Source organism: Crassostrea angulata, chromosome 6 (genome assembly GCF_025612915.1).
Source record: "Crassostrea angulata isolate pt1a10 chromosome 6, ASM2561291v2, whole genome shotgun sequence".
In the NCBI taxonomy this organism is placed as follows: domain Eukaryota; kingdom Metazoa; phylum Mollusca; class Bivalvia; order Ostreida; family Ostreidae; genus Magallana; species Magallana angulata.
In genome coordinates, this window is record NC_069116.1 from 6683403 (window position 1) to 6697567 (window position 14165).

Sequence of the window (14165 nt, forward strand, 5' to 3'; positions counted from 1 at the left end):
TGTGACAAGGAGCACGCGGCGGGTGTGACCGGTCATTAGAGGTTGCTCACTCCTAGAAACCTGATCCTACCTCTATCTTCTTGGAGGTCCGTGTTCCTCTGCTTTAAATTGTATTTCGTTTTATGGATTTTTGAGATTGTTGACGGTTTCGTTATTGTCATTTTTTCATGGTACTTTCTGCTTAATTTATCATTTGTCTCACATAGCTGGTGATAATGTAAATGATTATATTGACCACAAATATTGTTCAGTTATATATGCCTCTCAGGTGTTTTAATGACTGATTTTCAGCTGCTGGGTAAAAAGATTAATGATAACATATTTATAGTGACAAGTGTATGCCATTCGGGTGTTCAGTAAGTTGTGCTAGATTTGAGAAGTTTGCTCCCTTTTTGGAATGGGTATTGAAAACCCTGAGTCACTCTAATAACAAAGTGCACTACCTTGATGATTTTCTACTAGCAGGCCTTTCTGGGACATTTGAATGCTATAATCTACTGTCAAAAATACCAGTCTTTATGATGAATTAGGGATTCCATGACAAAACCTACAACAAGATTAGTAATTTTAGGTCTCGAAATCATACAGTTGCATAGACTGTTCGTATTCCCTTAGAGAAATTGGGCCAATTCCGTCAACAACTTCACTGTTTACTATCTTGTAAAACTGTGACCCATAGTGAAATCCAATCATTAACTGGCCGACTGAATTTCTGCATTAGAGCTATTCCAGCATGTCGAACATTCGTAAGGCGCTTTTATGATGCCACTGCTGGACTTACCAAGCCTTATCACAAACGTAGAGTTTCTTTAGAAATGAAGCAAAATATACAAATGTAGCTTAAGTTCCTTGAGTCACTGTATAAGTTCATATAAGTAGGAAGACTGTGCCAGTGACTTTCAGTTAGAAATATTCACGTACAGTGCTGGTTCTGAAAACCTAGTTGTGGGGCTTGTTTTGGAACTCATTGGGCCTTTTCAACATTGCCAGAATCCTGGAGAGGGGCAGGCATATTTAGGGACATTACATTTTTAGAATTGGTTCCCATTGCCATGATATTCTATATTTGGGGTAAGGAGCTGGTGGGAAAGAGAGTAATCCTTCACACAGATTACAAAGCACTTGTCACCATTTTCAATACTAAAACATTCAAATCACCCAGAGTCCTTGAGCGACTTGTGCATAATACTCAGTTAAAGGGCAGCATATCATAGGAGTTCAAAACGTTAAGGCTGAATCTCTCTCTCGTCTGTAGTGAAACAGATTCAGACATTTTTTTGCAGAAGTCGACCAGCTCCCACTAACTGTCCCAGACTCATTCCTCAGACTCATCTACAACATCGAGCACAAGAATTGCTAACTTGTTCTTGTCTGAAAACACAAGGAAATTGTACAAAACAACAGTTCATCGATAAAATTCATTTTGCCATGCTTATGAGCGTAATCATACTTGGTCATAAAACACCAATGACTTGATCCATTTTGTAGCGTATCCCTCATTTAAACAATTCTTATCCAGCACAATCAAAGCATATATTGCAGGAATATCTTATTTTCGCAGAAACAGAGGTTTCCGGACACAATAAAATCATTTATATTACAAACGGTATTTGTTGGGTTTAGTCGTATGAACACAAGGGTTGACAATCGCAAACCCATCACCATCAGCATCCTTCAAGGTCTAATTTCTATTCTTCCTCAAGTTTTTCTCTCATATTATGAATCAATTTTATTTAGGGCACATAATATTTTGAATATTACAGAATAGGGGGACTAGTACAGGATTCAAGAGTACAACCAGGTCATACAGTACCGATCAGACCCATCCTAACAGAAAGTAAACCCCAACTAAACCGTGGGTTTACTCTGGGTTTACTTCGGGTTTACTAGAGTGGACCCAGAGTAAACCCAAAGTAAACCCAGAGTAGACAGAGAGTAAACCCAGTTAGAAGTATATCCCTTAAAACAGACACTAACTGTGTATTCGGAATATACAAGGGCCAGAAATTACAGGCAGTATGATGGTAAGATAAACCGGTCCGCTTCACACTTCAATGCGTACTGTTGACCTCAAAAGCAATATCCAAGTAAACCCAAAGTAAACCCCAAGTAAACCCCGCGTGGACCCAAATTTTCAAAAGTAAACCCAGAGTAAACCCAAAGTAAACACAAAAAGTAAACCCGGGGTTTAGTTGGGCTTTACTCTGGTGTTAGGTTGGGTCTGATCGGTACTGTAGCATACAAGTAAGGTCCGTGTTCCTCTGCTTTAAATTGTATTTCGTTTTATGGATTTTTGAGATTGTTGACGGTTTCGTTATTGTCATTTTTTCATGGTACTTTCTGCTTAATTTATCATTTGTCTCACATAGCTGGTGATAATGTAAATGATTATATTGACCACAAATATTGTTCAGTTATATATGCCTCTCAGGTGTTTTAATGACTGATTTTCAGCTGCTGGGTAAAAAGATTAATGATAACATATTTATAGTGACAAGTGTATGCCATTCGGGTGTTCAGTAAGTTGTGCTAGATTTGAGAAGTTTGCTCCCTTTTTGGAATGGGTATTGAAAACCCTGAGTCACTCTAATAACAAAGTGCACTACCTTGATGATTTTCTACTAGCAGGCCTTTCTGGGACATTTGAATGCTATAATCTACTGTCAAAAATACCAGTCTTTATGATGAATTAGGGATTCCATGACAAAACCTACAACAAGATTAGTAATTTTAGGTCTCGAAATCATACAGTTGCATAGACTGTTCGTATTCCCTTAGAGAAATTGGGCCAATTCCGTCAACAACTTCACTGTTTACTATCTTGTAAAACTGTGACCCATAGTGAAATCCAATCATTAACTGGCCGACTGAATTTCTGCATTAGAGCTATTCCAGCATGTCGAACATTCGTAAGGCGCTTTTATGATGCCACTGCTGGACTTACCAAGCCTTATCACAAACGTAGAGTTTCTTTAGAAATGAAGCAAAATATACAAATGTAGCTTAAGTTCCTTGAGTCACTGTATAAGTTCATATAAGTAGGAAGACTGTGCCAGTGACTTTCAGTTAGAAATATTCACGTACAGTGCTGGTTCTGAAAACCTAGTTGTGGGGCTTGTTTTGGAACTCATTGGGCCTTTTCAACATGGCCAGAATCCTGGAGAGGGGCAGGCATATTTAAAAAGACTAAAAAATCGTGTTAGGTTGGGTCTGATCGGTAATGTATCATACAAGTAGGTGATGTTCGGCCATCAACAAGCAACTCAGTCATTTTAACCCGAAGACACTCCAAAACTGATCAAGAGGGAAAGGGTTCCACAATCACTTTAATGCCTTCTAGCCCAATCTGCACTATCCAGCATCTGAATAAATATGCAATTTCTCAGCCAAATCCCCTGGAGCCTTTTTGATTCATTAGCCTGGCTATCCAGTGATCAGATACCAAACAGCATCTGTATTTAACAAGGCAATTAGAATGCTAGGATTGGACACCAAAATTTATAAGACTCTTTCTTTCTGCATTGGGGCAGTTTCTAGCGCATGGGCTAGTAGAATGTATCAAAAGGTTATCGGGGCACAGCGCGTTAGAAATCTCGTTGCATGTTAAGGTACATTGGAAGATTAGAGGATAAGCATTTTGCTAGCATTTATATGGTGCATTTAAGGTGTAATGCAATTTAGTTTGTTATTGTCATGTTGCCCTATATTCCTGTTTATTTCACATCAGGGCTTCACTGTAGCTGTTATATATCATATTTAGATATAAACTAACATACTGGTACATGAAAACATAATATGTGTGTATATATTTCTTGTTCAATTAATTTGTATTTGTAGATATTAGAATTTGGATTGTGGATTCGTCCATAGGGCCTTTTTGGCCAGACCAGGCATTCAATATTTCAAAGTCACCTCGAGCTAGAAAGGCATCGGGCGACAATTTTCTGGCAGGATAAGGGTGGAGTTAAATGGGGGGAGGGGTTGCCGAAAATCAAGTGTTTTCTAAAGGTAGAGGACCCACCAAATGTCCTCGAATTCGACTGTGGGGGCAATAACATACCGGTTGATAAAGGTGAGATGACTGTTGACTTAAGACTAAAGATCAACAACACCTTGGTGATGGTCCATTTATCCAATTAAAAGAATGCAGTCAGCCATTTCTTCTTGCTTCATCTATTGGGTATTATGGGACTCCCTTACTTTAACTTTCATCTTTGATAATAGGATTTCACAATTTCAGGTTCTGCAAAGCTTAAATGACTTTACGCGCGAAAATTAGTCCGATCATCATGAATTGCTGAGTCATTATAGTATGTATTTACATCATCAGTCAAAGCAGATTTTATCCACCCTCTTTTGCTAGCTTTTTCGGTTTTTGAATATAAAATGTTTCATACTAGTTGTTTTTGTTACACCTTTTATTATGGCACTCCCGTATTTTAACTTTCATCTTTGAATATTGTCCCGAACTTTGCAAAAATCATTAAAAGTAGAATATTTTACATATCTTTTCTTATATGAACTCAGAAATACATGTGTTAATTAAGTTATTTTTAAGCCTCATTCTGAGTGAATCAAGGGTATCAGTGCTAAATGATAGCATATACAATTCTTATGACAGAGTTCCAAAGATAACTTCTCTTGCTACTCTAACTTGTATGAAAACAGGCTTTTTATTACCTTTGTTATAAACAAGTAAGGTCCATGTCAAGTTTCTGTTCTATACAAATGCTATATCGGAAACAAAATTAGAGGTGACAAACACTTGAAAGCATTATTTGGACTGGAACCATAAAATTAGTTATTATGAGGATCTTACCAGACCATTATTCAGTTTAAATGCATATTGTTTAGTCAGATATTATTACCTCCCTTAAAGGGTGGAGTCCAATCACACAATAAATAGTATAACATGTTACAACTGCCTTTATATAAATATATGGTCCTAAAGAAAATGTCAGGTTCTGTTGTTTATGGAGTTTTGTTCTGTCTAGCAGACATCTAACCAATGTCAACATACACAGCTAATTTATTAAAAAATTACTTACAATTTCTTTAAAGTTTATGTGTTTAATATAACGTAATACCTCAGCAGATGAAACAGAAAAAGGTATTTTCAAAGAAAAGCTATCGATTTGAAATATAATGATAATAAAAATACCGAAAACATACTGCAAATGCACATATGACAACAAAAATAAATGAATAAACAAAAAGGCAACAAAACGATTAGAAAAGTTTGATGAACAAAATATCATGCTAGTTATACAATGTCTTGCAATGCAGTTTTTCTTCAAATTTCATATCTAACACTTTTATTGAAGCCTTACTACGAGTAATTCAAGGGTAGAACATATACAAAGCATCCTTTTATTCACCAAAAATTAATATGACCAATTTTTGTGTGTGGATCTTATTTTTTGCACATAGCAGATTATTACCGGATTATAAAATCAATCGGCAATTAATTTGATTTCCTTAAATTATTGCTATTTTATAACAATAAATGGACAGCACATCAAATGACTTAATTAGTAGGAAAACTAATAAATCATCCTAGACTTTTTCTCTTCACATATTGTTCATACAACTTACACAGAATAACTAACATTCAGACATTAACTGGTCTTACGTATTTTCGCCATTTGCAATTAAGGAAATTTCCATAAAATAGAACACGTATTTAGATTAAATTGGCCAAGGGACAATTTAACTTGAAGTTTTCAAATTAAACATGTAAAATTGTTTACAGACAATATATCACCAAAGGCAAAAGGTTACCCAAGAGTTTCAAGTAACCAAAGAAATATACCCGGTATTCACTACATAGCTATATTTGTCACAACACACCTTTTTATTAAATAAAAAACTCAACATCTGTCCCATGGGTAGTTCATTTCACAATTAAAAAAGAGGACTCTATGGACTGAATAGCAATGCATTTAGTTTATTTTCCACGACCGTGAAAGTACAGAAGAATATATTTCACTACTGAGTATGATGTAATATTGACCCTATCCAAAAGGCCATGATACAGGGGCCATGAAATTAAAAATTTTAGATAGAGGGCGTTACAAACATTACAACCATGCATTCAGTTTTTCTCAAATATGTATGGGAGTAGAGAAGAACACATTTTAAGATTTCGTAAATTTTTACTTCTACTTTTCTCAAATATGTATGGGAGTAGAGAAGAACAAATTTTTAGATTTCATTAATTTTTACTATATTGCCATATAACCCACCCTATGGCTTAGACCCCTGACCAGGGGCCGTGAATTTCACAATTAAGGTAGGGGGGGGGGGCGGGCTTCAATATTTTCTAAGATTTAATATACGTTTATAACGTCTATTGTCAAAACCCCTGATCCAGAGCAATGAATTTTAGAGAAAAGAACATTTAAACAAAAAGTAACAGTTGGCGGCCAAAAAACGTAAAAATGTTAACAGACGACGACGAAAAAAACGTACCCTAAATCGTAGGTACCTTTTTTACATGTTACGTTTCGCCAGGGTACGATTTCTTCTGATACCAAAATAAAAAAAAAACTTGCGGGTATTTGTAATATATTCATAACGAAAGCAAATCTTTTATTGTGGTAATTGTTTAGTGTATAATCTATAACTATTGCTAAAATAAAAGTTTATGGTTACACAAAGAAAATAAACATAAACAAAACATATGTTTAAAATATTGATTTAGGTAAGTTTTGATGAATTTAGAAAATTTTCAACACTGTAATTGTGAGCCTAAAACATATGATTATATTCCATTTTTTTTTTATCAGGTAAGCTGGTTGAATTAAATTCAAAGTACACAAACAACGCTTCGTTTTACAAAAATATAAATAAAATCCATTTGATTGTCTTTAAAAATGTAATTAAACTTGTTAAAATATAAAATTCTATTTAAAAAAATGACAGTAGCATCTGCAAAATTTAAAGGCAAGTAAATGACCGATATCGTCTTTTTAAGCTGCATAAGCAAATAAAAATGTCGTTTGTTAAAAAAAAAAACCCACACACTTGGGATCTTGTTAAAAAATTAATACAGTTTTCCCTGCTCCGGATTCAAAGAGTCGTATTTACCGTTAAGAAAGGATGGAGGGAATAATTGACCTATATTTTCTAGTGGCGAACCCTTCATAAATTTATCATATGGATTAAACTCTCGGCGTTCAGTTTGTTTTTCTATTTTTTCAAGTTTTTTCAGTATTTTTTGTAGTTGGTCTTGAGGCAGTTCCTTTGCAGCAGATTGTCCTGTCCCTGAGTGTCGATTCTTCCGCCTGTCAGAGGATTTGGTTGATTGTCCACTTGACTGTGACTTATCGCCAGTAGCATGAAATTCTGATATATATTTTCCCATATTTTCTAAAAGACCTGGTTTGTTTAAAGGAGTGGCTAGGACGTCTTTGACAAAGGAACCTTAACATGTGAAAAATGACAAAGGAAACTGAGTAAAAACATGAATATAAATTGAATAGGTGTTTAATTCAAAATAATATTTTACGTGTAAAACTTACCCAATTCAACTGCTTGGTTTTGATCTGTCCAAATATTGTAAAGATACTCGTAAGCAGAACTTGCTTTTTGTCGGTTGTGTTTTCCTTGACCACTGTACAATTTGTTTAAAATCTTGAGATCGGACTCCGATATATCTTTACTTAGTTGGCGAAACACGAAATCTACACATTCTACAAAAAATGATAGCTATCATGTCTTATTTGTTTTATGTATTCATTGTACAAATATTAGTTTTTTTTTTAAATGGTGGATAATGACATGAAAATATTTTATAATTTATATTTGTAAAATTCATAAAGGTGGCTTGATGGTCAACAAATTACCTATCAGATCTTTCATTTTTTTCAGGAACTTGTTAACTTAATATTAACGAAGAATTCCAAATATCTCAGCTTTAAAATCTGAATATGTTTCAATGGAATCAATATTCTTTAAATATGGGCACGACCATCCAGCCGTCTTAACTAGTTAACATAGAAACATTCTTTATCGTCCATAAATACCTTTTGAGACTTCTTGCTGAATGAATATATTTTGTTGTATGTTGACGGGAATATTCTGAGCCATGGCAGCTAAAAGGAATTCTTCTCTTTGTGACATTATTTTATCCTTCTCACCAAGCCCATGATAAAACGCCAACTTATCCCGCTCCCAAGCTGTGTAGGCGATTTCATGTCTCAAAATGGAAATTTCCATATCTTTTTTATCATGTTTATGCCATTGAAATACCATAGCATGTGCGTCTAACAAATCACAAATTATTTCTTCATCGTAACGAAGTTGTCGGACCTTCTTAAGACGATGTCGGAATATTTTTAGAACACATGTTTTTTGCAGTTTATCGACCGGATTAAATACAATGGCTTCTATCCGTCGTTTACTCTGAATTATTTTGTTGTAAATTTCACTAACGTCTTGTAATAAGATAACCATAATATAACAAAGTAACTGAGAGCTCCATTTCATGGCAGAATTAGCAGAGCTAAGATTAGACTGAAGTTTAGATATTTTGTCATGTGCTTTCTCTAGCTCCCTTTCTGCCAGACGTTGTCTATAAAGTGCCTTTCTTGCTTCTTCTTCCATTCTGCTATTAGTTGGATGAAGGCTTGGAGATGGTTTTGCATCATCTTCTGTATAAAATTTAGATGCTTAAAACATTGTTTAAAAAAAACTAATGAACAAAGCATTTCAATGATTTTTCACATAACTGAAAATACCTGGTATATGAATTTTCGTTTGGTCAACAATTATGCTATTGACCAACATTTCAGTGAAAACGACCAGTGATGCTGGTGGCAAGATTAACATCCTTTGTGCATCATCCTCTTGAACCATGATTGTTATAAGGAGACTGTTCGATGGCTCTATACCAGACACAATCACAAATTCTGGTGGAACACGAAGAAGTGTGGCTATCATCAATCGAAGTCTCTCTAAATCTGGTCTTTGATATTTATCAAGATCAGCTCCCATAACATGAAACTTCAAGTACTTGTATCCATTTTCTGTAATGTAAATGATAACATGCAATTAGAGAGAGAAAGCGAGAAAGAGAACGACAGAGACAGAAATGAAATAAATGTAAAGTGAATTTACCTGGTGTATCTCTGGGAACAATAAAATGAATACTTGATCCGATGGATTCAGCAAATTCAACGTATTTCTTTTGAAGATCTCTACGAGGCAGTGTCCAAAGCATGGCTTGGAGAGTAATGATGTTCATCTCATTCAGCAAGTCTTTTTCTCGGAGGATGTCAAATAAATCAATGGGTTTCTGTACCTTCTCCAGGAATCTTTTGCCAATTCCATATTTTCCTGCGGAAATTGTCACAATGATATTGAGGCCGAGTCTGATTATTTCTATCCTAGATATTTTGATGAAATTGTTTGGGAACTAATTCCTTAACTTTCTGCAGTGTATGGAAGTTTTTAAATACTCTACGCGTGGTATTAATAATTTTATAATGGAGCTTACATGTATGAAATAACACAAAAAATTGAAAAACGTATTAGATGAAAAAATGACAATAACAAACTGTCAACCATCTAAAAAAATCCATAAAACGAAATACAAATTCAAAGCTGAGCATTACGGACCTCTAAAAAGATAGAGGTAGGAGTAGTTGCCATGGAGGAGTGAGCATCCTCTGCTGACCGGTCACACCCGCCGTGTGCTCTTTATCGTAATCGGGGAAAAACGGAAAACTCCGTAAACAATTAGTGATTAATTATGGTCTAACAATTAGTATGAAAAACATCAGTCAGCATGCGACCCAGTGGAAGATTGTATTTGCTGACAAGGTCGTTGTATCGACCATAGAACTTACGAAAAGATGATTTCAAACGAGACTGTTGATAATCTTGCTTTATCAACTTGTTTGTCAGTAGCTTGCCTCGCCTTAGAAACTGTTCATACGAAGAGCATACATTTGTGTATCGAATAAACTGAGAACCAAAAACACAATATGCAGGTGATGAAGGTGTATTGCTACATAAGTAAGGAAAGTTGACTGTAGAAAAATTGAAGTCATCGCGTTTATCATAAAGTTTTGTTGTAAGGTTAAGTTGTGACCAACAAATGCCATATCCATAATTTACAGATGGTCAAGAGAGTAAAGAAGCCAAAGAAAGTATTCAGACGATCCTATTAAGAACTTACAAAAGTTCAAGATTCTGAGCTCATCAGTTGCTTAAAATAATTAGAATTGTTATATTGAATACAATATTTGTACGTAAGTAGGTTTGTACCATGCAAGTATATATTTTTTGTATGGACTAACTCAACAATTTCTATTAATTGATATTTCAAGGAACTTTAGTCATTTTGTATAGACAATTGCTATCGGTTTGTTACAAGTGTTTCAATGCTCAAGTTTCAGCTATCCATTTCGTACTTAGAAACTTTATTGTAAAATGACGATCGCGAGATTAGCATAAGCCTTGTGATTTCTTAATCTTTTATGCATTGTTTCTAAAACATACAAGAACAATGCCGTTAATTGAATAAATATTTAGAGTACTAAAATATGATCACGAGCATTTTCTAAAATTGATTCAATAGACTTAAATACAGAATATTTTCCCATTGCACGACAAATTGCGTTTTGTTTCAGAAAAATATATGTTATATTTTTTATTGCCAAAAATTGAAATGTTTTTGAAAATGGCAAAGATAAAAAACCCCAAAACACTTTTCCCAATAAAAAAACCCCACATAATCCCCAACCATTTCAGATACAGTAACAGAAATTGGCATGTTCCAAGACTGATTTAGGTTTGACATTGATGTATAGTTATTTATAATAATAAAGTGGACTTTCTCAAAAATATCTATATTGTACCCATCTAGTAAAAAAGCTACATGTACTTGGAATCAGATCTGCTCTAAAAACAACAAATAATGAGACTAACCCGATGGTAAGATTTATCCACAGTCATACATCTTTTACCTTTGCAGAGAAACTTTAGTCTTTCTAGATCCTCGTCAGTAAGATCGTCGTTTAATTCCAGGAGGAAGGCATTGAGTGTGAAATCTCCAGAAGGAGCCAAATTATCGAGGTCAGTCAGTTTGGACTCCATCAGATTATTTTATTTCTATTCTAACAACCTGGAAGTAAATCCCAATGATACAAAGGCATCTGGCGTTATAATGTATTTTTTCCTTCATAAAAATATATACCATATATCTAATACACAAGGTACACATCGCCGTCATCTTGGATTTTAATTCAAACTGTCACACCAGTTTGAAGTTCTACTTAAAACTCATCGGTCAAATATTTTTGTTATCATTCCCATCTTCCAATGGTTCCTTCAATATCTAAGCTAACAACCGATTTAACAAAACTTTAGGTTACACCCGCACTTTACAAAAATCACCATGCGAAGAGAGGCTAAAGGGTGGACGAAAGTTGACACATTCATGTAAATGAGATTCACAGCACCTTGTGTTTGTGTCCTTATCTCAAAATATATGCATTTATTAACACGTTTGCATAAACTTGGTGTTATAAAGTTATAATTGACAGTATACACTCAGTAATTGGGATATGCAATGGCTTAGATGTGACAATGTCACGTTCCAAGACAGTGTCAATGTGACATTTCTTAAATTAATGCGCCAAAAGGAAATTTTATTATAATACTATCCACTACAATCAGTTTAACTTGTATGTTGATCCAATTCAAAACCGATGCCTTTTGAATATGTATGTCAATGCTAAATTTGAAACAATTAATAGGCCTATGTCAACTTCCGTCTACCCTTTAGTCTTTCGTCGCATATCTAAGGCAGAAGATGTCGATCGAGGGGATGAGATGGAGATGATCGCAGAATAATTCAACAGATGAGTTTCAAGCGTAACTTCCAACTGATGTGACAGTTTGAAATAAACCAAAGAAGGCGGCGATGTGTATTTTGTGTATATATTAGATATAGGGTATATATTTTTACTATGAGAAAAAAATATAACTTCCGGTGCATGTGCAATGATACTAAATGAATTGAACACAAGATATTAAGTGCAATCTTGTACATTTATTTTGGTCAGGAAATGTATATTAAGTATTAGTTGCCAGTAATGATACGTCGATTGTTGTCTTATCAGATACAAAAAACAAAAACAAAACCCAACATTAGTATGATTTAAAAAGTACACAAGAGTAACTTCATAAGATACATACAACATACTAAATCATAAATGAATATTAAATTACACACTATATATTTTATTGCCATAGGTCAACGATTTAAAAATGAAATCAAGTTGTATTCATAAGAATATGATCTATGCGATAAAGCATGCCGGAAACATAATGGCGGCGGATAATTTTGACACGTCCTTAAATATACAAAGTTACTATAGCACGGTAAACGTAACGTTATATAATATCAAACCTTCGTTAGAATATAAGGGTTAACAATCAGTTCCGAAGTCCAATTTAGTTCTAGCTTGTACGATGTAAACATTGACGAAAAAGTGAAAGATTTACACAATGTCTATGGTCGCCATGATGATGATATGGGAGGCGGTTTTTTTTGTAAGGACGTGTCCAAAAGTACAAGCATATTATGACACCATGGGTGTACTAAATAGCTTTTAATTACCCCAGAACATTATTGATTTAAGTATGGATCTTTAAATTATATTATAAATGAAGAATAATATAGCATAGTTATATTCATACCCGATTGTAACATTTTTTAGGCTATCTTTAAACGCAAAAATGGGCACATCTTTTAGAACACAGCTGTACACAGCGTTTCTTCGAAATTAAAACGAAACCAATTTAGAACATACCAAGTTAAAAATACATATTTTTCCATAAATTTCAGTTAGTATTTTTCAATAATAGATTCTAAAGTTGTTTCTATTGTGTTATCAATTTACATTTATATATTTACATCTATCAAGCAAAATTTCCTCTATTTGTTACGGAAACTTATAATTAATTCATAGCTCTATAGAAACGGCCAGACTGAAATCTACACGCCCTATTTATCGATTGGTCGAAATCTACAGCGGCTGAAATAAAAGTGACAGGACTGAAATTGACACGCCCTGTTTGTCGATTGGTCTGAACCTACAGCGACCTTAGTAAAATCCCGGACTGCACGAAATAATCATGACGATGCCAGACTCAAAGTCTCACAGGAGACGATTTGGCTGTTTCTTTTAGCTAACGTACTTTTGTACATTAATAGTAAGTTAGTGAAGTTTACTAACTTCTCATAATCAGTTTTTTTAATTAGTTAAAGAAAGATGTTAATTAAACAATAAAATGCTTTCTTTGATGATTCATGCGGGTTATGAAGGTAGCGATCACTGCAGGAAAAATTTACATAACCCGCTAACGCGGGTTATGTATTTTTCCTGCAATGTCGCTACCGTCATTTCCCGAATGAATCACCAAAGATTAAATAATTGCTAATTCCACGAATTATTGAGGAGATAGGATATTTGATAAAGTTCGCTGCCTTGTTATCATTTTGGTAAAAAAAACAAGCTTATCGTAAAAGAAAAAGACAGGTGATATAACGCTGTGCCATTTATATACACAAATGAAAGTTCGTGATCAAATGGGTTATTTTGCTGATATATAATTTTTGGCGTGAATGTCTTTTCTTTGCTTTGATTTTCCCGTATGACATAGACGAGCCAAATTGACCAAATGAATGAGATCTTTGTGCTTTGACGTAAATTTTTCCCGCTTGAATCCCATTAATATGTTTATAACAATCGGGCTTTTCCGGGAAAAAGGAAAAATTAAAAAAGTATATTAGTGTGGAACTGCATTTAATCATGGCCCTTGTCTTTCTGACATACTCTAGAAAGATACCCTGATGGGGTTTTAGGTCACCCGAGGACCTATTGCTATCTGTTTCGTCTGCCGTCGTGCGTAATTAACAATTTTACATTTTTAACTTCTTTAAAACTTCAAGGCCAATTGTTACTATTTTTGATGTGAAGCATCTCTATGGTAAAAGGAATCTAAATTATGAAATTTATGGTTCTACCACTCGCGGGGCGCCACAGGCGGAACCGAATGTACACAAAAAATGCCAACTTTAAAAAAATCTTCTCCTCTACTCCCACACATGTGAGGAAAATACTGAATTCATGGTAAAAATGTCCATGAAG

The 14165-nt window shown here is 34.4% G+C and overlaps 1 protein-coding gene across 2 annotated transcripts; it reads right to left on the reverse strand.

The window, feature by feature from the left end:
* Positions 1 to 4654: 4654 nt before the first annotated feature.
* LOC128189814 (uncharacterized) lies at positions 4655 to 12558 on the reverse strand. 2 transcript variants are annotated; one of them, XM_052861581.1, is made up of 7 exons: positions 12422 to 12558; positions 10974 to 11131; positions 9121 to 9339; positions 8742 to 9029; positions 8028 to 8651; positions 7524 to 7694; positions 4655 to 7425 (listed from the first exon to the last, which is right to left on the reverse strand). In XM_052861581.1, exons 2-7 carry the CDS (start codon positions 11101 to 11103, stop codon positions 7046 to 7048), a joined length of 1812 nt encoding a protein of 603 aa, XP_052717541.1. In that variant the 5' UTR covers positions 11104 to 11131; positions 12422 to 12558; the 3' UTR covers positions 4655 to 7045. The 2 variants fall into 2 exon arrangements, with proteins under 2 accessions (XP_052717541.1, XP_052717540.1); XM_052861580.1 differs by having other exon boundaries at positions 8028 to 8654.
* Between the last annotated feature and the right edge of the window lie 1607 nt (positions 12559 to 14165).